General features: G+C 50.1%; 2 protein-coding genes across 2 annotated transcripts in view; both read left to right on the top strand.

The window, feature by feature from the left end:
* DOCK2 (dedicator of cytokinesis 2) overlaps positions 1–11,929 on the top strand; it is a 418,212-nt gene extending 406,283 nt beyond the window's left edge. The window contains exons 47-52 of the mRNA XM_036849002.1: positions 4,702–4,839; positions 6,710–6,837; positions 7,739–7,904; positions 8,944–9,064; positions 10,406–10,548; positions 11,355–11,929. Of these exons, the coding sequence (XP_036704897.1) occupies positions 4,702–4,839; positions 6,710–6,837; positions 7,739–7,904; positions 8,944–9,064; positions 10,406–10,548; positions 11,355–11,417 (759 nt within the window). The 3' untranslated portion in view covers positions 11,418–11,929. The remainder of the gene's footprint in view (positions 1–4,701; positions 4,840–6,709; positions 6,838–7,738; positions 7,905–8,943; positions 9,065–10,405; positions 10,549–11,354) is intronic.
* A 9,521-nt stretch (positions 11,930–21,450) lies between these two features.
* FOXI1 (forkhead box I1) lies at positions 21,451–25,121 on the top strand. The gene is made up of 2 exons (XM_036847777.1): positions 21,451–22,083; positions 23,530–25,121. Exons 1-2 carry the CDS (start codon positions 21,507–21,509, stop codon positions 24,087–24,089), a joined length of 1,137 nt encoding a protein of 378 aa, XP_036703672.1. The 5' UTR covers positions 21,451–21,506; the 3' UTR covers positions 24,090–25,121.
* Positions 25,122–25,842: the final 721 nt, after the last annotated feature.

Raw genomic sequence — 25,842 nt, 5'->3', positions numbered from 1 at the left:
TGGGAGTGCTGGGTTATGCGTTCATCTTTAGCCTTACTGGATACTAAGAAGCAGTTTTCCAAAGTGGCTGAGCCAATTTACACTCCCACCAAGAACTTCTGTGAGTCTAGGTTGCTCCACATTCTCGCTGACGCATGATACTGTGAGTCTTTAATTTTAGTCTTTCTGGTGGTTGTGAGGTGGTGTTTCAGTTTAATTTTAATTTGCATTTCCTTTGCGAGCAACGGTGTTCATCGCCTTTCCATGTGTTTATTGGCTAATTGAATAACCTTTCTGTGAAATGTTTGTTCACATCTTTTACTTATTGTTCATCGCCTTTCCATGTGTTTATTGGCTAATTGAATAACCTTTTTGTGAGATGTTTGTTCACATCTTTTACTTATTTTATTAACTGAATTGTCTTTTTATTAATAATTCATAGGAGTTTATATATATTCTAGATATGAGTCCTTTGTCAAATATATGTATTGCAAATATCTTCATTCAGTCTGTGGCTTGTCTGTTTACTTTCTAATGATGTATTTTTAAGAACAGAAGTTTGTAATTTTAATGAGGTCCAATTTATCAATTTTTTTAATGATTATTACTTTTGTCTTCACTTTATGAAATCTCTGGCTATCCCAAGATCATGACGATATTTCCTGTGTTTTATTGGAAAGTTTTATTGTTTTGTCCTATACTCTTAAGTATATGATTCATTTTGACTGACATGAAATAAGGGGTAAATTATTTTTCTATATAGATTTCTAATTATTCCAGCACCATTTGTTGAAAAGACTAATACTTCTCCCAACTCTGACATAAAGTGATCATATAGGTGTCAGTCTGTTTCTGGACTTTCTACTCTATTCCATTGGTCTATTTGTCCAATGCCATACTGTTCCTAATTACTGTAGCTTTATAGTAACTCCTGAGATCTGATGGTGACAGTACTGCAATTTTTTTTTTCAAATTTGTCTTGGTCCTTCTAGTCCTTTGTATTTCCATATAAATTTTTAAATCAGCTTGCTAATTTTCACACACCCCCAAAACACATTGAAATTTTGAATAGGAATATATTAGGCATGTAGATTAATTTAGGAAGAATTTCTGTTTTAATGATAATTGATTCTTCCAGTACATGAATATGGAATCTCTCTCCCTTTCTTTAGTTCTTTAATTTCACTCAGCAAAGTATTGTAGTTTTCACTGGAAAGGTCTTTCACAAATTTTACTAGATTTGTTTTAAGGTATTTGGTATTTTAAACTATTATAAATGGTATTCTTTAAATTTCTCTTTTTGTTTGTCAATATCATCACAATTTTTTTTTTTTTTGGTATGTTTACCTTGTATCCAGCAACCTTACCAAATTCACTTAATAAGTCAAATTGTTTGTACATTCTTTTGGCTGTTCTACAGACAAACATATCATCTGCTAATATAAAAAGTTTTACTTCTTCTGTTCCAATCTTATACTGTTTAGTTATTTTTCTTCCCTCATTGCACTGATGAGTATAAGAAGAGAGAGAGTACATCTTGCCCTGATGTCTCCCACATCAGGGCAAGAGTCAGTATTTCACAGAGTGGAATATTTTAAAGATGATGTCCCATTCTATGCCTAGTTTGCTAGTTTATCATGAATGGGTTTTTAATTTGTCAAATGCCTTTTATGCATCTATTGAGATACTCATATTGTTTTTCTTCATTATTATGCTAATTCAGTGAATTACATTAGTTGATTTTGGACTATTAAACCAACCTTGCATGTATGACATAAATCCCACTGGGTCATAATGTATTATCATTTTTATATATTTCTGGATTCTATTTGAAAATATGCTCTTCAGGATTTTTGTGTCTATGCTCAAAAGAGATATTAACCTATAATTTTCCTTTTTTATAATATCCTTGTTCAATTCTTGTAACAAAGTTACCCTGGTCTCAAAAAGTGGGTTGAAAATTACTCCCTATTTTAAAAATTTTTAAGAGTTTGTATAAAGTTGCCATTTATTTATCCCTTAAATGTTTGCTAGAATTTGTCTGTGAAGCCATATGGGCCAGGAATGTTTTAAAGTATGTATTTAATGTAATAGTTTTCAGATTTCCTGTTTCTTTTGTCCCCTTTTTGGTAAGTTGTATTTTTCTAGCAATTTGTCCATTTTATCTAAATATTAAATTTATTGACATAAACTTTTTTATAATATCCTCTTATGATCTTTTATAATGCTTGTACTTCCTATAGTGATACTCCTTTTTAAATTCTGATATTGGTTATTGGTACCTTCTATTTTTTTTATTAGCCCTTTAAGGTGTTTATCAATGTTTTTGTCTTTTCAAAGAACCAACTTTTGGATTTGTCAATCCTCTGTGTTGTCAGTTTGTTTTCTTTTTCATTCATGTCCACTCTTACTTATATTATTTCCTTCCTTTTACTCTCTTTGGGTTTAGTTTGCTGTTCTTCTACTAATATCTTGAGATGGATACTTAGCTAATTGATTTTCTGTCTTTTCTAACATGTAAAACTAAAGCTATACATTTATCTCCATTAAAACTTTTTATCTCATTAGTTTTGATATGTAGTATTTCCATTATCATTCCCTTCTCTTTTTTTTATAAATTTATTTATTTATTTTTGCCTGTGTTGGGTCTTCATTGCTGCGTGCGGGCTTTCTCTAGTTGCGGTGAGCGGGGTCTACTCTCTCATTGCGGTGGCTTCTCTTGTTGCAGAACGCGGGCTCTAGGCACTCGAGCTTCAGTAGTTGTGGCTCGCAGGCTCAGTAGTTGTGGCGCATGGGCTTAGTTGCTCTGTGGCATGTAGGATCTTCCTGGACCAGGGCTCAAACCCATGTCCTCTGCATTGGCAGGCGATTCTTAACCACTGCACCACCAGGGAAGTCCCATTCCTTTCTTTTTTAAATAAAATCTTTGTCTTGTTTCATGGATAGAAAATTTTTTCTTTTTCTATATATTAGTTATTTTTTAAAAAATAAAGTTTTCTTAAGCTCTCTTCATGCTCTGTTTCTTCCACGTTAGTCCATTCATTCTTTTCTTCCTCTCTCCCTTACTCCCTCCCTCCCTCCCTCCCTTTTTGCTTTTTTTCCTATCTGTTGGTTCTGATCTCTGTCTTCCACACTGGAGAATTTCCTTCAGTGCCTGGTGATCCTTGGCAGTCTGTTCATAGTAAAGAGTGGGGCACTAAAAAAGCTGAATGAATTTCTGTGCACATGAGAGAAGGTACTGTCACCTGGATGGCATTACATAGGGTAACTGAGCGATCCACAAACGTCTGTATAACATGCGCCATTCACTTTCTCCAGGACAGACCCTTCAAGCTATTGCATATGAAGGTACCCCTGGCTCCTGCACTGCTGGCAATCTGGGGACTGGAAAGTGAAGGTCTCACTGTCTATTAGTGTGCAGACTTTCCCTCAACCCCCTATTTCCTGTTTGGCTCCTCATCCCTGCCCTCTGTTGTGCCTGGTACCCCTCAGCCCCCATAGCTGTTTGTTCTAATTGTTCTAGAGGATAAGCTCCTGCTTCTTGGGGAAATGGGAAAATACAACACTTGGCTACCAGGTAAAGCAGTAGGGACCTGGCCATCTAACTGCTCCTGTCACAGAATTTCAACCCATCCCTCTGTTTTCAGCCTCTCAACTCACTCTAGCTTTTCTGGGATACCTGGTGCCTCTAATCCCTGAGCCCCTCCTGGCTTCCCAGAGGCAGATTGGCCTCTTACCACCATCTCCTCCTCTGCCCTGGAAGGTCAGTTACCATCCACCTTCCACCTGATGTACTGTGGGCCAAGTTCATAGATGTCTCCTAGTCTCACGGAATTTCAGTTTCTCCTCCACTTTGTCATTTTGGGGAGCCCTCCAAGAGAAGGAGGCAGAAATGTCTTTATGTCACCATCATGGAAACATGTTTTTCCTCAAAATGATCTATTCGACTCTTTGCAGCCCTCATTGTGTTTCCCTGAGGCCACACCACGAACTTTCTCAGCCGTTCCTGCTCGTCATAGCCACTGTGGCTTGGCTACTGTCCTTGTATCTACCATTTAGCCAGTGTTTATTGACCCCCTCTGTTGATAAATAAGAGCTTAACTGTCTCACGTCAATTATCTCTTCCCCTCTCATCTTCCCAAGGCTTTTTTACATCACTTTTTAAAAACTCCCTATTGGCTGGTTAACTCCACGATGTCAACATCTGGGTATCTTTCTTCAGCAACCACGTGAGGTGGTATCACTGGATCTCCTGTGTTGTGAGACCAGGCTGTGCCCACTCCTCCTTTTCTGTTCAACCCTTCCCTTCTCCTGTCTCCCAGCCTCTGACAATCATACTTTCCCTTTTGCATTGCCAAGAACTTCTTGGGCAAGGCTTTAAGTCAAAGCAACACAGAGTCCTCTCCTCTGGTCTCACACTCTGCCCCTCAGTAGATTCTGTAAGGTGCAGACTCTCCCTAACACGTGGCTTCTAATGGGGGTGGGGGGCGTCCAGCCCTCCTGTGGGGCAAGGGCAGCCGGAGGTCTTTCTCCTAGAGGTCTTGTTTTCAGAGCAAACCCCAAGGATGCAGCTTTCCCATTTCTCAGGGTTGGTGACCCCGCCTGAAGGTTTCCAAGACCCTAAAGCCCTCAACAAATTCTCAGCAGGCAGACTTGCTTCCACCACCTCCATGGGGCCAGCTGGCCAACCTTTGACTCATCATTTACCACCTTTCTCTCCAGATCCCCTTCCTGGGAGCTGGGATTAAGATCCATGAGAAAAGGGTGTCAGAAAATCTGCGGCCCTTCCACGACCGGATGGAGGAATGTTTCAAGAACCTGAAAGTGAAGGTGGAGAAGGAGTACGGTGTCAGAGAGATGGTACTGGTGGTCCCTGTGGCCGGGAGGGGTGGGGCAGGGAGGATGATGAGATTGGAGCCAAGGAACCGGCCCTTGAGGAGAAGGACCTGAGAACCTGCAGTACCAGGGCCAATCCAGGGAACCTTTCTGGAAACTTGGTCCCTCAAAAGTCACCCCAGATAAACACCAGTTACAAATTGAGGCCTTAGCACTCAAGGGACCGTGCTAATAATAAAAGCAGTGTTGATGAAGCACCTGTTATGTGCCAGTCTAATCTTAAGCACTTAGGTCATTTCGTCTTCACAACAAGCCTGGGAGTGATTTTTAACCCCTTGTGTCTCTTCTGGAGGTTCCTAGGTGTAAGTGACTTGCCAGAGGCTATGTAACAAGTGAGTGCAGGTCACTGCCCCGGCTCTGATGGCCTCCAAAGCCAGCGCTTTGGGCCACTAATAAGCTCCGTGTCCTCAAGAGGCCAGCAGCCTGGTGCTCACGAGACTTCTTCTTTATCCTCTTCCCCAGAGAGTAGCATCATAAAACGTCAGGGCTGTGTGGTCCTTCAGAGGCCATCTGGCCCAGCCCTCTGATTTTACAGATGGGAAAACTGAGGCCCAGAGACGAGAAGTGAGTTACTGGAAAGCATGGAGGTGAACTCAGGTCTCTTGTCTTCTGGCACAACAGTTTTTCCATGAGACAGGTCGCCTCTTCCAGCACTCCCTGTGTGACACCCCAATACAGTTCTGATGGTAACCACCCAGAGTTAGGTGACATTGCATAGGTTAAGGGCAAAGTCCTCCACAAGACTCCCCTCACTTCAGACACCACGGTTCCCAGGCCACCTGCACCTCTGACCAACTGGTTACAAATTTGGAGATTCCCACCACCCCTTCAGGTCTGATAATTTCACAGAAGTCAAGGAGTCGGCCCTCCCTCCATATCCATGAGTTCCCTATTCGCAGATTCAACCAACGGAGGATTAGAAATACTTGGGGAAAAAAAATCGAGAAAGTTCCAAAAAGCAAAACTTGAATTTGCTGTGCTGGCAACTGTTTACCTCACATTTACATTATAGTTACAACTATTTACATAGCATTTACATTGTATTAGGTATTATAAGTAATCTAGAGAGGATTTAAATTATACTGGAGGATATGCATAGGCTACGTGCAAATACTATGCCATCTTATGTAAGGGACTTGAGCATCCGTGGATTTTGGTATTCTTGGAGGTCATAGATACTGAAGGATGACTGTACTTCTGATTACAGTTTTATTATCAAGGAAACAGATCAGGACCAGCCAAATGAAGAGAAGCATAGGGTGAGGTCTGGGAGGGTCCCAAACACACAGCTTCTGTGTCCTCAGGACATGTCACCGTATCTATCCTACTGGCACATCCATGTGTGATTACCAGCCAGGAAAGCTCACCTTAGCCGAAGTGTCTGGAGTTTTTATTGGGGTTTATAGGCATGATTGAATGAATCATTGGCCACGTGGTTGACATCAATCTCCAGTCCCCCTTCCTCCCCAGAGGCTGAGCTGAAATTATCTGGCCCAGAGTCCCAGCCCTGTAATCACAAGGTTGGTCTTTCTGGCCAGCCCCCATCCTGAGTCTTCCCATCAGTGTAAAGGGGCCACCATGAAAAATAAAGACACTCCTACCAGTGGGGAAATTGCAAGGATTTAGACATCATCTCCCAGGAACCAGGAATAAAGGCCTGACAAATTCCTTATTAAACAGCTGCGCGTAGCCTCAGCCAGCCAGGAAGTTTTTGCTCTGCCCCACGCAGGTGAAGGAGGAAGGCAGCAGTAATGTGGAGGCCACGTCACCCCATCCCCCTCCCCGCCTTGACATCAGACCTGGCTGCTAACCACCCCCTCCTCCCCGCCCGCAGCCCGACTTCGAGGACAGGCGAGTGGGCCGGCCCCGGTCCATGCTGCGCTCCTACAGGCAGATGTCCATCATCTCCATGGCTTCCATGAACTCTGACTGCAGCACGCCCAGCAAAGTCACCTCCGAGAGGTCAGTCCCCACCCCAGGCAGCCCCCCGTACCCCTGCCCCAGCCTAGCCCTCAGCAAAGCCTCGCTTCTTGCCCTTCTGCCCTCGGCCGTCCTTCTACATCTCCGTGCCCTTCTGTTTGAAAGCCCTTCCCCACCTGGCACCTCATTAAAACCCTCGCAACTACCCTGTGCGGCTTAGTGCCGTTGTTAGGGGGTCAGTCGAGGCCCAGAGAGGTGTGGTGGCTTTTCCTGAGGACCCAGCAGGACACTGCACAGCCCACAGGCTCCCCGTCCAGCCACCTCCATCAGCCAGCCTGAGCTCCTCATCTTCTTGCCTCTGCCGGGGCTCCTGTCCCCACCAGCTCCCCATCCCAGAGCTCCTCCTCCTGTACCTACCTGTACCTCTGTCGGGGTTCCCCTCCTCGGCCAAGAAAAGCCTCTCGCCTTCCACTTTCTTGGAGCCATCTGTGCGACCCGGCCCGACTCAACTAATGTAATAGCAGATCCTGTGATGGAGAACTCTCTCTGGGAGAATGTGCTAAGGGGTCCTTGACCTCATCTCTTGGCTACTCTGCAAGGTTGCTGCAAACACCCCCGTTTACTGAAAAGGAAATTGTGGCTCAGAGAGGTAGAGTGACTTGCCCAAAGTCATTCGGCTAAAAAGTGGCATAGATTTGAATGCAGATCCATATTTTTAACCAGTTTTCTCTTCCTATCACCAGTCTTACGGCTCACCGCCTTCAATGTTATTTTACCCTGTATTTTGAGTGTTTGCAAATTAAGCAAGTGGCTTCCCAAACTCTGCCAGGTGAGCTGATCTACCCCCCAACCCTGTGGTGACAGCTCAGTCAGCCTGGGTCTGCAAGACAGTTCCACTGAAGCTCTAACTGCAGTTTTTACTGCTGTCGCTCTTGCCATTCAGCTTCGACCTGGAATTAGCACCTCCCAAGACTCCAAAAGTGGAACAAGAGGAGCCGATCTCCCCAGGGAGCACTCTGCCAGAGGTCAAGCTGCGGAGGTCCAAGAAGAGGAGCAAGAGGAGCAGTGTGGTGTTTGTGGACGAGAAGCCCACGGCAGACCTGAAGCGGGTGAGGGGCCAAGGCAGGATCTTCTCTGACACCATCGGCAGATCTCCACTGCATGCCTGGCGCACCGCCTGGGGCCCCGAGACGTGGGCCGCTCAAGCCTCACTCTCACAGTGAAGTGGGGTTGCTGAGGTGGCATCTGAGGGGCAGGGAGGTGAAGTGCTTGCTGGCGCCCCTGCCGCCTGGATGTGACAGAGTGGGATATGACCCAGGCTGTCCCTGTGTCCTTTCTACCATCGCACAGGACTCTGAGGCTGGGGAGAAGCTGCCTGGTCCACCACTGAGCAGGAGAGCCGCCCTCCCAGGGCTGGGCCAGGTGTTTCCACCTCGGCCCTCTATCCCCACCCCAGGGCCATTCTAACCACTGACATCTCAGACTCTGCTAAGCTCTTCCAGTGGACCGGGAGCCCAGCTGGGGATGCAGAGATGAAATTCTCACTGCCCTGACTTTAAGAGTTATTGTCTTATAAACTAATAACTATTTAATATGAGACTTGGTACCAGACAGCCCTGGGTTCAACCCCAGCTTCCCCCTGAAAGAGAGGTTTGTTGAAAGCATTCTGGGAGCCTGGAAGGGGGAGAGGGATTTACTCTCCTGGGAAGGGAGGGCTGCCGGATGAAAGGGCAAGGGCCCAGCTGAGATGCCTTCCAGCGACGAAAGAATCCCCCACAAACTTCCCAGTAGGCCTCAGAGGCTATTCTTGCCAGGGGGAGAAGGCTGGAAACAAAGACTGTGTTTCACAATTCTAGGGGGCATCATTCACACCATAGTCTAAATGAATGCCCCCCCCCCGCCCCACCCCACATACACACAGCAGAGTTGTATAGTATACAACCTGTGCAACCATGCATGGCACGCTGGCATAGAGTGACGCAAAAGAGAATAAATAAACTTGGGGCTGGGTCCATAGAAGCCATGACAAACCCTTATCGCTGACTTTTCAGGGCCTAGAACTGCCTCATGCTAAGCCTCTGTGGTGTGTGTGTGTGTGTGTGTCTGTGTGTCTCTGTATGCACGTGTGGGCATGATATATTCATCCAGCTTTCCAGGAAGCACGAGTTCATGAGTGACACCAACCTTTCGGAGCATGTGGCCGTCGCCCCCAGGGCGTCCATCCTCTCTCAGATGAGTTTCGCCAGCCAGTCCATGCCCACCATCCCAGGTACGCACCCTGCCACCACCAGCACGGGGGGTGTAGAGGTGTCTGGGGGTGGAGGAGGGTGGGAACCATATCTACACAGCAAAGTGAGCTAAGCACCATGGGGGTAAGAGGCTCTGCTCACAGCCCCCCTGTCCTCTGAGGTCTCCCCACACCCACCCACTTCTGTGGCCCTACCAGGGCTGGGGTGGAGGCCTGCTGTCACTCTGGAGCTCAGGATCCACTGGGAATGTGGTATGTCCCACCAGGTGGTCCTGGGTTCTCAGTTAGCCAGGCCCTCCCAGGGATCGGAAGTCTGCCCCTGGTAAATCTCTCAGCCCGTGTTTCCCTCTGGGGCCTGGAAGGCTATTTCCGGGACTTACAGAAATTGCTGCCACATCTTACAGTTGCAGAGTGTTGGATGCACAGATACTTCCATTTCCCCCATCACTCATTCATTGTCCGGTGAGGAGGTCTGCAGCTTACAGATGACCTTTGCTAATTCATGGAGGGGGACCTGGGGCTCTAACTGGGGATGTAGCCTGCCCAAGAGCGCTCCATCTGGCACGTGGCAAGTCTCTGGTGTCGGCCACTCTGTGCTTGGTGACAAATGTTCCTCCTTCGTTGTTTCATTTAAGCCTCAGCGCAAACCTATGAAGTAGATCATGTGACCAGCCCCATTGTATGGATGAGGAAACTGAGGCACTGAGAGTGTCAATCTCCTGACTGTCCCAGCCACTAAGTAGTGGAGGCCCCTGGAACTGTACCCCACTGCCCAGCCTCCCCAGGCAGGACACCCCCCTTGTGGCCGTTTCACTCTTGTCCTCACAGCAGGCCTCACAACGCCCTTGAGGTCTGTGCTCTTACCCCCAGGTACCCAAAGTCAAAACCGAGGGTCAGAGTCATCTGTGTGACTCTGAGCTGGGGGCCATAATCACCAGATGACACCTTGGTTGGAGATGCTCTCCTCCCGGGACCTCTGGGTTCTCCGTGTTGGAAGACAAGAGTGAGCCCACACGATCTCCCCGACCTGGGCAAAAGGCCCTGTTCCCTGAGGACGTCAGGGACCCAGTGGCCAGGGCCTTCCCCCACCATGGACCCGTGTTTCCAGCCCAGAAGCCCTTGGACGAGGCCTCGATCGGGCCACGCTGCAGGCTGCCGTGTGCGGGGCTGGGCGGGCCTCAGCGCAGTGGACGGACAGGCTCGACAGTCCCAGCACGGCAGCACTCGGGCCTCCCGCCTCCTGCCTGGCCCCCCGCCTGTTCTCCCTGGATTCTATCTCTGTCCCCCGCGCGTCTCCCATCTGCCCCCCGAAGTCACCCTCTCTCCGCCCACCGCTCACGGCGGCTCTCGGCTCTCCCGCAGCCCTCACGCTCTCGGTGGCCGGCATGCCCGGGACGGAAGAGGCCAACTCATCCCCCCGCCTCAGCCAGACCTTTCTCCCTCTGTCAGAAGGCGACAAGAAGACGCTCAAGCGGAAGAAAGTAAATCAGTTCTTCAAGACGATGGTGAGCACCCAGACAGTACAAGGAAGGGGGGGTGGGGGGAGGAAGGGAAGAGGGGGAGGCGGAGAGAGGAGAAAATAGGGGCGTGTGTGTATATGCGCGTGTGCACGTGTGGTCACCCTCAGGGAGGTATGGGCAGGGCCCCCTAGGGTGGGGACGGTGGCCAGAAATGCCCAGGGTGCAGTTCTCCTCTTGGCCCCCAGGTGGCTGCCCTGAGCAGGATGGACCCCAGCTGGGCTGCAGGAATGTGCCAGACGGTGTGCAGGGCCCCTGGGACCTGAGAAACCATAGCTGTCCCTTGCTGCGCCCGGGCAGCTAAAAGTGCTTTTTAATTCTTTTGGAAGAACTTTCCTATTCAGCTTATAGCACAGAATCCTACTATTTAAAAGGTACCACAAGATGAAGGTACCACTGACACCTTGATCCTCAGGGTGCTATTAAAGCAGGACTCCGCTGCCGTAAGAACTGCAAGTTCACCATGAGCGCGCAGTGAGTCAGGCACCATGCTAAGCCCTTTCCAAACGTGATCCCATTTGACCTTCCACTGTGAGGATTTTATCAGGCTCACAGAGTTAGGTAAGCGACTTGCCCAAGTTCACACGGTTCCACGAAACAGCAAAGCCTGTGTTCTAACCACTGCATGGCACAGCCTTTCTGGTCACATCAATCAAAGCCACGGCAGCTCAGGCTCACTGGGTTCTGGGAGGGGTCAGCTCAGCGGCCCTTGTGAGTGGGACAGGAAGCCCTGCTTTGGTGCTCATGAGAACCCCAGTTTGGGTTGTGTCTCTTTATCCTCTTCTCCCACGCAGCTGGCTGGCAAACCTGCCGAAGAAGGCAAGCAGACCTCCGACTTACTGTCCGCCGACCTGTGAGATGCTGCTGACCAGGGCTGCGCCTAAGGAGACAAGGATGGGAGTTTCCAGAAGAGGAGACACACAGTGGGACATTGATGCCTCAGAGAGTGGGGAGACCGTCCATCGGCTGCCTGCGCTCAGGCAGAGGGAATGGGCTGATCTAGGCCCCAGAACTGTCAGCAGTGACAGACCCAGTATCACCAGGGCCAGTGACCCGGGTGCTGGGTGACGATGCCCCATCTGGATTCTTAGCCCCACGAGGATCCATCAAGAATGCCTTCTCCCAGTACGCTCTCCCCAGCATCCTGGGCATACCTTTTTATAGCCCAGTTTCTTAGGTATAAGGAGCTATATTTTTGTTTCATTTTCTAAGCTGAACAGAAAAGCTTTTAAATATTCTTTTATTTTATTTTTGGTTAACGGTTTTGTACTTTACATTTTTGAATACAGCCAACCCATCTTTTTTCTAGCTGATCATCTCCAAAGTGTTGCTATTTCTTACTGACAATAAAAACGATTCCGTGACTCAAGCAAGCCTCATTGCATAATTCCATCAGCTGAATCCCTAAGGCCCAGGACTGGACAGGTTGCTCCTGGGGATGGTCGGGAGGGCAGGCAGGCCCAGGGCCTCCAGTGATGTTAAGAAACCTGGCTCCAGCCCATCCCAGTGCAAATCCGCCCACCTTGTTCGTGCCACCCCCAAGAATCTTCTCTGCGACTTCAGTTCGTTTAAATATTCGTTTATTTTATTTTGGGTTAACAGTTTCGTACTTTACATTATTTCCCAGATGAAGACACCGAGGCACAGAGGCACGACGTGAGCTAAGATCATACACGTGATACATGGAAAGGCTGAGATCAAACTGGCAGCTGGACAGGAAACTTGGCTTTAACTCTGTGCTGCCTCTTGCACGCCTTCACGCACGGGCCGTCTGTTGCTTTTGTCCACCCCAGTCTCTTCGTGTAGCCACCACGGCCCCTCACCAAGCCCCAGCCCTGTTGCCGGGTCCAGCTTCCACTCTCTCCTCAACAGTCCAGTGAGTTCTGTTTCGGTGGTACTTGGGGCTTTGGCTGCATCATGGATGCTCTAAGGTGAGGAGACAGCGCCCAGAAGCTCGGAATCTGGCTGAGTTCACTTTCCAAAGGGGCAAGGAAGTGCACGTGTGCAAAGGAGTGTCCCCAGGGAGCTGAGGAGCTGGACCCACCAGGGCATCTTCATGGCTTCACGGCTGGTGCTGTGAGCGGTGGGTGAAATTTATTTATTTGTTTGTTTATTTATTTTAAAGATTTTTTTTTTGATGTGGACCATTTTTAAAGTCTTTTTATTGAATTTGTTACAATATTGCTTCTGTTTTATGTTTCGGGTTTTTTTTTTTTTTTTTTTTTTGGCCCCAAGGCATGTGGGAATCTTAGCTCCCCGACCAGGAATTGAACCCGCACACCCTGCATTGGAAGGCAAAGTCTTAACCTCTGGACTGTCAGGGAAGTCCCATGGGTGAAGTTTAAATACTGCTTAGAGGAAGATCTTTGGAGCGGTGAGGCCCAGAATGAGAGACGTTTCAGGGCGTGATAACGAGGGTATCAGGAGAGGCAAGGACCAGCCCCAAAGCTAACTTTTCTCTTCATAGGATTTTGCCAGAGGTGGACTCTGGAAGAAAGAGTGGGTCAGGTGAGGAACAGAGGCGTTGGGGGTAAAGGAATCGTCCCCTGTGAAGGGGGGAGAGCAGCGAGGTTAGGGTGGGTTTCTTCTGCCCAAAAGGAGTCAGGACAGAGCACAGAAAAGGCAAGAGTTGATATTCACCAAACCCGCAGAGCAAGTACCATGCAAAAGACTTCCATAGCTATTTATAAAATATTAATATCTTCTATTTACTGAGAGGTTTATAATAAATAACCCTTATAATAATCAGGGCTACTAACCCAAACTCTTATAATAATAAGCACAATTAACCATATTGTTTTTCTTAGATTTAACTCTTAATGACTCCAATGAGAAAATTCTTAAGAGAGTTGGATGCAGTTATTTTTGACTATTTACAAAACTGGGGGGAAAGGAAGTAGATTTTATGAAAAATATGTCCCATTGGCAGACTCCCAAAATGCACACAGATCTTAAAAGGAGTTTAAAATTAAACACAAATAACATATTTGGTGTTAAATGTTATTAAAAAAAATCTAAATGTTTACATCAGTGAACACTTGGGAAAATATTAGGTCCTCATAAACAGTGGCTGCCTGAATTTCAGCGTTAAATGACCACATTTACAAATGAGTAGGTGTGGTTTCCAGGGATCATAGGATTTGCCGTTAGGGCAGGTCACATGAAGATCCACCCAGCTGGGCCCTGGGTAATCATAGTGACCCTGACCGTGAGACACAGGGGTAAGAGCAGGTGATCCCTGGGCCAGGCATAGAAGCATCAACTCATTTCTGATTTACAGGGACACATGGGGCAGTCACCACTGCGGCCCCAATTTCTACAGTACAAACCACAGTAAAGAGGAGAGCTCACAGCCCGTTCCCCTCCCTCACGAATGTGATGAGAACTGTCCAAAGCCCTGGAGAAAGCACCATCCCTGCCCTCAAGGTGCTGCGGGTCCCACAGTGAAGCAAAGTGTGCCAGGTACGGAGGGACCCAGCAGGGGAGGAAGGCTTCCCCGGCAGGATGGGAAGGTGAGTCAGAGTCGTCCAGGTGGAGAGGAGGAAAGGCAGGCACGTGCTGAGCAATTGTGAGAAGCTCACATGGCCACAACCCGAGGCGGGGGCTCAGAGAGGGGGTGGGGTGCGTGGGACGGGAGAGGTCGGACAGGTGTGTGCAGGGTCTTGAATGCCATGGTGGGCAACACACATGAGTACCTACTATGTGCCAGCCACTGCTCTTGGCAATTTGCACTTTAGTAACTGTTGAATCCTCACAACCACCCTCTGAAGCATAGACAATTATTAGTTCCAATTTACAGTGAGGAAACAGGTCCAGAGAGGCACAGGCACTTGTCCTGGGTCACACAGCTTGGAAATGGCAGAGCAGGGACTTTATGCTTTGGGGTCCGAGGAGCAGGCTGTTGAGCAGCATGTTTCCAAGGGATAACATTGGGGACACAGCCTGGATCCCCAGATCACTTGCTCTGTAAGCTGGGTGTGCACTGGGGCTCCCTAAAAGCACTATGCCCAGCCCCACCTGGGCCTCACAAGTCAGAATCTCTGGGGCACAGGCCCGGGAGAGTGGTTTTGATCAGTTCCGTAGGTGGGTCCTATACATGAGACCTGCTGGGCAGGACCTTGAAATCCACACAGCTTTGCTTCCCATTTGCTGGATGAGGAAACTGAGGCCCAGAGGGGCCAACACAGTCCACCAAGTCCCAGAGTGAAAACAGGAATAAGTGACCAAGCCCAGCTAGAGCGACTGCCTCTAACCAGTGTTCTTTACCCAGAGACAGGGGAAGGGGCGGGAGGGGGAGGGACAGAGAGGGAGGGGAACTCCTTGTTGAGTGGGCTGTTTCTCTAGGTGCAGCACAAAGGCCACTGGTGGTATAGGAGGGGTCTTCAGTGGACACGGTCACAGCTTCACATAACATGGACTCCAATTACATTAGCTTCCTATTGCTAGTGTCACAAATTATCGCAAGCTTAGTGGCTTAAAACAACACAAACTTATCTGCTACTGTTCTTGAGGTCAGAAGTCCTAAATTAGTCTTTGGGGTGAAAATCAAGATGACAGCATGGCTGGTTCCTTCTGGAGATTCCACTGGACCGTTTCCTTGCCTCTTCCAACTTCTAAAGGTGGCAAGGCATTCAGCATTCCCTGGCTTGTGGCCACGTCGCTCCAATCTCTGCTTCCATTTTTACGTCTCCCCCTCTGTTATTAAATCTCCCCTGTCTCCCTCTTAGAAGGACCATTCTGATTACAGTGCGCCCACCTGGATAATGCAGGATAATCACTCTATCTGGTCTTTACTTAATCACTTCTGCAAAGTCCCTTTTACCTTGGAAGATGACAAATTCACAGATTCTGGGGATTTGGAAGTGGACTTCTTGGGGAGGGGTCATTCTGTCTGTCACACACATGATGAGAAAAATCGCTCCCTTTTCAATTCTCTTCAGTGCTTTTGCCTTCTCCAAGGAGAAAGTCCTTGGCTGGTGTGTTTCATCACCTCTCTAACACTTGGCTGATCTCACATCCTAGCAAAGAGTGAGCAAGCTCAGGCCGGTGCTGCCTCAGTTTCCTCATCTATAAAATGGTGATAATTATAGTACAATTATAGTAATTGCTGTGAGGACTGGATGAGATAACAAGGTAAGGATTCAGGCTGTGCCCAGCATGGTGTAAGCTCTAAATAAATGCTCATTCTCCCTATTTTATGTATAGCAAATGATACTGATACTGATGATCCATTCCCAGAAATCGTATGGAATTTATCTTTAAATTCATTAAGTAAAAAAAAAAAAAAACAACAAAGCAAAAGAAATGTGAGAACCGATTAAAAACTTATAAGTGAATCAAAATTACAGGCACTGCACAAAGATGGCAAAATGAGAAGAGGTGTGAGCCTCAACCATGTGACTCTGACAGTGTCCTGCACACACACATGCCCAGAACTACTGCCGTGGAGAGACTCGATTAGCATTTTCTGAATAAGTGAAGGAATGAGCTATTGCCAAGCATCGCTTCAGAGGCATTTCCTGTATTGTCTCATTCAGTTCTTGCAACAGTCCTTTGAGGGAGGTGACCCTGGTTAACCTCATTTTCCATATGCGCAAACAGAGGTTCAGAGATTAAACAACAGCAAGGCACTCAGAAAATATAACTGGAGGAGCCAGATTTGAATCCAGACCAGTCCCACTGTCCCCCTTGGCTGCCTTCTAAGGCATTTTGCCCCATTGCCAACCCAGTTCCCACTATTTCTATCACAGCGGCGTTAAGGTGTTTTTCTCCAGGGGGCATGTTTCCTCCTTGAAGCTGCTGCTGGTCCTGGGAACCCTTCTCTTTATTAAAGGGGCTCAGAAACCCTGGGCCATTGACCAGAGGTGTCACCCAGTCTCTGCACTCTGCTCCCTGCCTTTAAAGAGTTGGCCACCAGAGAGCAGTGTTGGCCTATGTTTCTCCAGACTCAAAATCACCCAGAAACCGAAGCGGCAGAGGGGGGACCAGGATCAGCTCCAGCCTGGTTAAAGCCTGGGCCAGACTCCCAGAAGCCCGCACTTGGGGACAGAGAGGCCAGCCCCATGGCAAGCCCCCAGAGTACACTGAGACAGCGCTGGTGAACACTGCTACCCTGGCAGGACAGGAGGCCCAGGTAACAGCTCATTGCCATTCGCAGAGAACCGATCTCTTGTCACCATTTTACAGATAAGGAAACTGTGGCACAGATAGTTTAGGCTAGAAGCCAACTAGTCCCAGATCCCCCCATTCCCCATCCCAGCCAATCCTCACCCTGTCAGGCTTCCAGAAACCTTGAAACTCCGGAGCTGTTGTGTCTCATGTGTACTAAGGAACAGAGGCCGAGGAGCCAAGCTTACAAAAGGGGAATCCAGGGAAGGCAGGTAAGTGCACAAGCTCAGGGACGTGTAGCCCCAGCTGGTGGCCCTCTCCCCAGAGGCCTCTCCCCTTGCCCTCAGGCTCCCAGCCCCTGACAAGCGCTCACATTCACGGAGCATGTGCTACGTGTGTGCCTGGGACTCAGTCCTCAGAGCAACACTGGGAGGGAGTTGCCTTTCCCCATTTTACAGATGAGGAAACTGAGGCCCAGGACAGTTGATTGCTATCTGAGGTATTACCTTACCAAGGAGTAGAGTCAGGACTGAGACCCGGAAGTTTGGCTCCAGAGCTTGAGCTTCCTGCTCCCTGCCCTGCCCTGTGATGCAGCAGCAGCCAGTTCGGACCCCACCTGCCTCCTTGGCCTCTGGTTATTCATCCTCCTCGGCCTGTTTCTTCACACAGTCCTCCAACCCATGAAAGTCAAGATCAGAGGTGGTGGCCCCGGGGGGATGGGGCCTGTGCACATTCACCCTTTCTGCAGGCCTTGAGCCCGTGTGGGCTCCTAGAGCCATATGGGCTCCAGTGCCTATGGCCGTCTGCTGGGCACATGCTCCAGAAGAGTGGCAAAGCCTTCCCTCCTCCCCCGGCATTGCCCCCAACTGGCGAGATTGTCCCAGGGTGAGAGCAAAAACACTGTGTGGAGGAGGATAGATGCTGGGCCTCCTGCCCAAGCCTCCCTGTCAATATCCGGCCTCTGGTACCCAGGCATTCAACAATCACCCTCCTCCTCCTCAGCAGTGTCTGCCACATCCTGGGCTCTACACCTGATATATATCGCATCATTTTTCATGCAAAATGCACACGAGACAGGTTCTATTTGCAGCTCCATTTAAGAGATAAGCAAACTGAGGCTTGTGAGGTCAAGAAACATGGCCAAGATCCTACAGCTACCAAACAGCAAAGGAAAAGTTTGAACCCAGCTCCACCCAGCCCCAGAGTGCATGTTTTTCATGTTCTATTGCCTTGTCCCAAACATCGTACGTAATCTGGGGCTCAGAATATATGGTCTTTTCTCATTCAAGAAGTCCTCCCTCTGGACTGCAATATGCAAACTGCTGCCCCGCATCTCTGGCTGGCTCAGGCCCCACCTGTCCAACCTTTTAAAGTTTCCCCTGAAGCTGGGCAGGTCACCCCTTCTCAGGCTTGGATTTCCACCTCTGGGAAATCTCAAAAAAGGCTAAAATAATTTCATCTCTAAAAGGACCCTTGTTTATAGAGACACTTGACTCTTTTCCCAGAGGCCCTGGGACGGATCAGGGGGGCTTCTGGGATATGGCCCCCAAACCTCCCCTGGGGGTAGGACAGGCAGCTCCTGTTACCCACCCCAAGGGCTGCAGCAGTGCTCCTGAAATCAGGAACGAGGACTCTGGGGATGAGTTGGGTGCCCCTGGCGTGAAGGCCTGGCCCAGTTGCGAGGTGTGGGGAGGGCATGAGAGGCTGGGATCCCCGGCCCCTGGACTCCTGGGCCAGAGCCTCTGTGTGGTCAAGGCTTCCTGACAGGCTGGACTCCCTCTGATCTCCAGGGGAAGGAACCAGGGCCCAGGTGTGATGGGAGGGTTAGGTGAGTATTCCTCAAAAGCACCTCTAAGGAAGGAGACCCCAGCAATAGGCAAAGGGCAGAACAAGGGGTCGGGAGATGGGGTCCAAACCCAGCCCAGCCGTGAACTTGTCATGTGACTCGGGGCCCCTCTGACCCTCACCTGCAGATGGCAGGGTCCAGCTGTACAGTTGGTGTCTGCACTAAGTATTCCTCCCTTTGTTCCTTCATTGTAAGTCCCCACCTGCCACACCATCCCCCTGCCCACATGCCGCTGAAAAACACAATTAACTGGAAAGGTAGCAAACTCAGTGATGAACTGTACGTATCAAATGTATACTGACTCTTCTATATAATTAAAATTTGAGGGTGTCTCTAACCACCGTGTTAAATGACTTAACACTGATTATGTCACTGAATGCTCACAGCATCCACAGAATTCATAGCATTATTTCCATTTTCACCTGAAAAAACTGAGGCCAAGAAAAGTTAAATCACTCGTTAAGCTTGCACAGTTGTTCAGCAGCAAAGCTGGGCTTTGAACCCAGGTCCTCCTGATCTCAGAGCCTGTGTCTGCTGTATCTCTTCTACAGTGCCTCTTGCTGGCCTTTTATATTTAACCCCCAAAACAAATCACATATGTGCTTGCCTTTCTCTAATCATTTAAATCAGAAACTACAGCTAGCAACAACAAAATAACATCTAATTACCTATCTTGAAATAATAATCGACAGTTTTATATTTATATTTACATAGTTCACATACATGTGTGAATATGTATTTTTACCAAAAAAATCATGCTATTTTATAGCCTGTTTCTTCAAATATTATTAGAACATAATATTTTTTCATATCACTAAATATTCTACAATCTGTTTTTCATAGCTGCATAATATTTCATCATTTGAATGATACTAATTTTTTTTTTTTAAACCAGTCCCCTATGGTTGGACATTCAGGTGAGTTACAGTTTGTTACAGCTATAGATAATGCTATGGTGGATACTCCTGTAGCTAATTCTTGCTCTGTTTAATTCTGCAGGATAAATGATCAGAACTGACATTGCCAGGTTCATTGTCAGGCTTTGGGTCTGTACTGGTGAGCTCCAGTGTGACTGTCCTTTGAAAAGTCAGGGCCCTGCCCTCAGCAAGTCAGGCCTGGTAGAAAAACTCTAAATGAAAATGCAGCCTCTTTCACTTTGCTCTTCGGAAAGAAAGTGCAAAGGGTGCTGACCCCAAGCCTCACCTGGGCAATCATGCCCTTTCTGAGCCACCTTTCATTCACTTGTTCTATGGTGAGGACAGGGGGTTCCTCAGGGCCTGGGAGGACACCTCCCACCGAGGTGCCCGAACCCATCCTCTGGGCACCAAGACGCTGTTAATGAGATCCATTTGATGGCATTTAGGTTTTCCACGTGTACCTGATGTGGAGGAGAACAGAGACACAAGCAGGGAAGGATTCCTGGGAAGCACCTCCTCCAGCTGGGACAGAAAGCAACCTCCTTCTTCGGCCTTGAAGACACATGGGGTCCGGAGGAGGTGAGAGGAAGTTGAATGGGGAGAAGGAAGTAGAGGCAGGAGGGCCAGAGGGAGGTGGTGACCAGAGAGGCTGGCTCAAACTTTTCTCCAATCTGCTGATCCCAAAGAGAAGTCTCCAGCTGCTGCTAAAACCTGCTCAGGGGCAGCTGCCTGACCTCTGAGAAAGGGGACCCACCCGCTCCGCAAGCTGAGGGCCTGCCCTGGGATGGAGGGGTGGCTGGGATAAGTCATCTCCAAGCCCACAGATGGAGAACGGAGCCCAGGGAGAGGACGGACCGGCCACAGGCAGAGAGAAGCCGGACTGGGCTGGGGCACCTGCTTCTGGAGCCTGGGGCCGAGATGGGGTGAGGAGAATGGGCTGTGGTGGGCTCTGCTCCTGGCCTCAGCTCCTGGGCCCCTGGGGGACTCTGCAAGCTGAAACATGAAGGGGCTGTGATCAGATAAGGAACCAGAGCCCGCTTTGTCCCTGCAGCGGGAAAGAAACCTGGAGGGTACAAGTTCTCTCTCATTTTCCCCGGGAGTCCCATTCACATCCTCTGCCTTTTGTTGTTATTTTTAGGAGCTCCACTGCCCCTTTGGGAGAATCCCCAGGCCTTTCTCTGCCTGCCTGCAGTGTGTGTGTGTGTGTGTGTGTGTGTGTGTGTAGGGAGATCGCCTATAACTGGCTGTCCTTTTGAAACCAGAGGTGCTTCTGATTCTCCAGGACCAGCTTCTCTCCTGGAAACTCCAGAAGACGTGTCTTCACTTCAAAAGACCCAAAAACGTGGCTTCTCGTAAAGTGTCCCCTCCAATCTGGGTGAGGTGTCAGGGTGAGGAAGAAGAGGGAGACAGAGGGGCTGGGGAAGAGACACAGAGATGACATGAGACAGAGAGAGAGAGACCAAGAGTGAAAGGAAGAGGGAGAGAAGCAGAGGTAGTGAGGACGTGAGTGAGAGGAGACAGAGGTAGAAAGATCTGGAAACAAGCTCAGGGAGAGACAGAGAGACTGTAAGGAGGGAGTCGCAAACAGCTCAGTGCATAGAGAGAAGGGAGGAAAGCAAGAGTGAGATGCAGAGAGGATGGGAGGAGAGAGGAGGAAACTGAGAGGGTAGAAGACTCAGAAGGAGAGAAAGGGGAAAAGCAAGCTGAGACAGAATGAAGGAGGAACAGGGGAATGTGCTGAGGAGAGAGAGGGGAGACAGTGAGGAGGGAGGAAAGGAAAAGCAGAGGAGGAGAAGACAGGCGCCCTTGTCCTTGTTAATATCCGCGAGGAAGCTGGCCGAGCGTGTCCTTATGGGCCCTGCCGTGGCCATGGCCGGCAGGGAAGTGCCCCTCCGGTGACATGGGTGGCAGTCGAAGGAGGGAGGGGCAGGTCTGCAGCAGGTGGCCGCCCCTGGGTGGGGCCGCCAGCCGAGCCCGGGGGTATAAGTGGGAGGCCGGGCCTGCTGAGCACCTGTCAGGGCCAGCTCCCCTGCGCAGGTGCCAGGCAGGTGGCTCCGGCCGAGCCCGGCCCCAGCATGAGCTCCTTCGACCTCCCAGCGCCCTCCCCGCCCCGCTGCAGCCCCCAGTTCCCCAGCATCGGCCAGGAGCCCCCCGAGATGAACCTGTACTACGAGAACTTCTTCCACCCCCAGGGCGTGCCCAGCCCTCAGCGGCCCCCCTCCTTCGAGGGCGGCGGCGAGTACGGGACCACCCCCAACCCCTACCTCTGGCTCAACGGGCCGGCCATGACCCCGCCGCCTTACCTGCCGGGCGCCAGCGCCAGCCCCTTCCTGCCCCAGACCTACGGGGTGCAGAGGCAGCTGCTGCCCGGCGTGTCCGGGCTGGGGGGCGGCGACCTGGGCTGGCTGCCTATCCCCTCGCAGGAGGAGCTGATGAAGCTGGTGCGGCCCCCCTACTCCTACTCGGCGCTCATCGCCATGGCCATCCACGGGGCACCCGACAGGCGCCTCACCCTCAGCCAGATCTACCAGTATGTGGCCGACAACTTCCCCTTCTACAACAAGAGCAAGGCCGGCTGGCAGAACTCCATCCGCCACAACCTGTCTCTCAACGACTGCTTCAAGAAGGTGCCCCGTGACGAGGACGACCCAGGTAAGGGGTCTGCAGGCTCGTGCCCCCGAGGAAGGCTCGGTCCTCCCGACACCCCATTCTAGAAAGTCCTGAATATGGCCGTGCCCCCCGAGACCGGGGGCCAAAGGGAGTCATCTGTAAACATGGACGCTGGAGGCAGATTTGGGTTTGGATCCTGGCCGTGCCGCTGACCAGTCAGTGACCTGTGAGCCTCAGTTTCCCCGTCTGAAAAATAGGGATGTAAGAGTGGCTCCTTTGCAGGTTTGTGGGTGGCGGGGTCATGAGATGATGTATGTGAGGCGTTTGGTGCTAACGAGTGCTCGATGGACAGCAGTGATTGTGACAATTACCCTGAATCCCCAGAATCCAGCATGTAGAAAGTCCTTTGCTGGCAGGGGATGGGTAATGAGTGCTTGGACTAGATAAAGGCACGTGTATCCTAGGCCTGATGGGAAGGGACCGGTGTTTGTGAAACAACCAGTAAGGGCCACATTATGCTGCCTGCCCTAGTTACATCGTCTCCTTTAATCCAGTCCTGTGGGGTGGCTCTTATGAAACCCATTTTACAGATGAGGAAAATAACACCTAGAGGTGAAGCAGCCTGCCTCGGGTGACACAGAATGATGTGACGACAGTGACGGAGAATGAATCTGAACGGAGGTGACTAACACCACAGTGTGAACTTTTTAATGAGCAATTTCTAAAATATAGAGACGTACACAGAGTAATATATTAAATACTCATGTGTCCATTTCCCAGAATTAAAGTCCACTCTTGTCCCAACGTAGGAATCCAGGGTACCTCTCAGAGGAACCCCACCTCCACCCTCTTTGAGGCTTGTGAGGGCAGGACTGTTTGTCCCCCAGAAGGGGGTGAGCATCCCATCCAGAGACTGGCCTCACCCTCAGGCCGAGAGACGCAGGCAGGCAGGGTTCAGATTGTCCTTCCTGGTTACAAAGCCCCTTTTACACATCTAGCATTAGCCCTCTCTCACAGCCAGCCTGAGGAAGAAGTGACAGGGTCCAATGGGCCCACTTCTCATGCTAGGAAACTGAGGCTCACCCAGAGTCCCTCAGTCCGAAGCGGGGACTCAAGTCCATCCTTGGAGTTCACCCCCGAGACTTTCAGGGAGCCCTGAATTTCTCCCTGAGTTTTCTTTCACATCAGCAATGGAAGAAGCCCCACCCTCACCTTTCCCCAGTACTTGAACTTCTTAAGGAGACCACACTGTAAACTCCTTCATGGCTTAGGCCTCTCTTGCTTTGTGCTCCCAGGGTGCCTTGGTGTGAGGTGGGTGCTTAAATAAAGATCCGTGTGCTGTGGCCTTGGGGGGGTTTGTGGAATTCCTGTTTTGTTCTCTGCCTTTCTGCATTTGTTACCTTCGATTTTAGTTTATGACAATAAGAAGGAACAGAAGCAAAGCACTGGATCCGTCTCTCTACTTACCTTCTCCTGCTTTTGTGCCAGGCAAAGGGAATTACTGGACCCTGGACCCCAACTGTGAGAAGATGTTTGACAATGGAAATTTCCGCAGGAAGAGGAAGAGAAAATCGGATGTTTCCTCCAGCACGGGCTCCTTGGCCTCGGAGAAAACAGAGCCCAGTCTCCTGGCAGGAAGCCCCAAGACCGCGGAGGCCCAGGACATCTTGGATGGTGCTTCGCCGGGTACCACCAGCTCCCCGGAGAAGCAGCCCTCGCCGCCCCCGCCGGGAACCCCGTGCCTCAACAGCTTCCTCTCCACCATGTCAGCCTATGTGAGTGGGTCAAGCCCCATGGGCCGCCCTGTGGCCACGCCGGGACTGAGCCCGGAGCCAGCCGACAAGGTGGGGCAGAACTTGCTGAACTTCAACTCCTACACCCCACTCACCAACATCAGTGGCCATGCGGGCGGGGGTGAGTGGGCCAGCCCTGCGCCCAGCAATGCTCTGGGCTACGGAGGCTCCGTCCTCAGCCAGTTCAGCCCTCACTTCTACAACAGCGTCAACACAAACAGCGTCCTCTACCCCAGGGAGGGCACCGAGGTCTAGAAACACAACAGCTCCCGAGCCAGGTGGACACGCTCGGGGTCCTCAATGTCAGCGTCCAAGTGATCCAAGACCTCCAAACTGCCCAGACATACACAGGAGGCTCAGAGGAATTCATCGTTTTTCTAGAACATTGTGTAAACCTTGTGTTTATCACATATCCATCCACAGACCCACAACCAGCTTTGCAGTAGAAATACTGGTGACTGCATGACAGTAATCCACTTGGCCATTTATTGAGCACTTACTATGTGCTGGGTGCTGTACTAAGCTCTTTGAAGGCGTGATCGTACTTTCTATCTACAGCCACCTTGTGAGGGTCATATAAACCTCCCCATTTAACAGATGAGAAAACTGAGACTTGAGGACGTTAAGTAACTTTCCCAGGGTCAGACAAACTAGGAAGCGGCAGAGCCAGGAGTCAAGTCCAGGTCTCTGTGACTCCCAAAGTTTGGGCCAATGAAGGCAGGGATGGAGGAATTGGTTGAGCAGCCAAGGAAGGTCAGTGTGGAGAGCTGATGATGGCAAGCATATGCAAATATCCCCACTGCCTTCTGGCCATCCATCAAATTTAGTACCAGCCCTAGGCACATCTCATCTTGGTCCAAGTCCTCAATCTATGGCCCCCAACTTACCTGCCGACACTCCTTTTGCTACTACTCAAGGGGGAAGCCCAGATCCGTGCCCCAGCAGGACGATGCGTCCAGCCTCTCCCCACAGGGGGATGTTGCTTCCCAAGCCCCGCAGACCATGTGCAGAGCAGGGAGAGGAGTGGTGTGCACCCCAAACCTCCCCCACCCCCTCACTGCCCACTGACAAAATCTTGTAAAGCCCAGCTTCCTGTGTGCACGTCATGGACCAGTGAGCTGGCGGTGGCTGAGTCTGCCAAGAGAAACAAGGCTGAATAAGTGCTTCCTTTTTTATAGCCCGGGAGGGGCTGCAGACCGCCACAGAGGGGTCCAAGCGTGCTGCTCCTGGGATCTTTTTCTTGTTTTGTATGTACTTTACATGCCTGTGATGTTGCATCACAGCACACCCGGGGAAGTATTTTTTGTTTTCTTATGTTCTTTTTAATTAAAAAAAAAAAAAAAAAAAAGCTACGTGTGTCCTTCCTTGTGAGTTTTCCTGTCACTTGGCTGCTGGTTGCCTCAATATGGGGCCAAGTGCAGCCTGGAGCTGAAGGCTCTTGGGACAAGAGGCAGAGAAAGAACGGGTGTCAGGCTCTTTCCCTCTGCCACATTGGCATGCGGACAGGACAAAGGTCCTCAGAAAAAGAGGAGAGCTTGTGGGACACAAAATATGGCCCAGATTACAGCTCATGCAATTGTCATTCCTGTGTTATGATCATGTGATCCCCCTAACAAGCCTGTGCAGGGAGTGGTACTAATCCCATCATTATACAGATGAGAAAAACGAGGATCAGAGTGCCTGAGCAAGGTCCCCAGGCAGTCCCTGCCCACATCTTCTGACTCTGCAGCTCATCACGCTGTAGTACAGCCTCAGACGTGGCTGACCCTAGTGGCAGTGACAACAGTCCTATTGGCTACGATTCGCCGAGGACTGTGGGCAGGCACTGGGCCAAGTGCTGTGCAGGGGGAGCTCTTTTATCCTCACAACAGCCCACAAGTGTGGACACTGGCAAGTGACTGGGGTCCTGGCACAAGACCTGCTGGATGACTTGTGCGTGGAAGCTGGAGGTCTTCTAGTTGGAGAGCCCTCCTCAGACGTGCATACCGAGGGCTCAAGCCATACCAAG

The sequence above is a fragment of the Balaenoptera musculus genome, chromosome 3, assembly GCF_009873245.2.
Source record: "Balaenoptera musculus isolate JJ_BM4_2016_0621 chromosome 3, mBalMus1.pri.v3, whole genome shotgun sequence".
In the NCBI taxonomy this organism is placed as follows: domain Eukaryota; kingdom Metazoa; phylum Chordata; class Mammalia; order Artiodactyla; family Balaenopteridae; genus Balaenoptera; species Balaenoptera musculus.
Note: the sequence above shows the minus strand (reverse complement) of the source record. Positions and strands in the feature narration are given on the sequence as shown.

Coding starts and splice junctions, on each gene's coding strand:
- FOXI1 (XM_036847777.1), top strand. CDS start 21,507: ATGAGCTCCTTCGACCTCCCAGCGCCCTCCCCGCCCCGCTGCAGCCCC. Junction 22,084..23,529: donor CCGTGACGAGGACGACCCAG/GTAAGGGGTCTG, acceptor CTTTTGTGCCAG/GCAAAGGGAATTACTGGACC.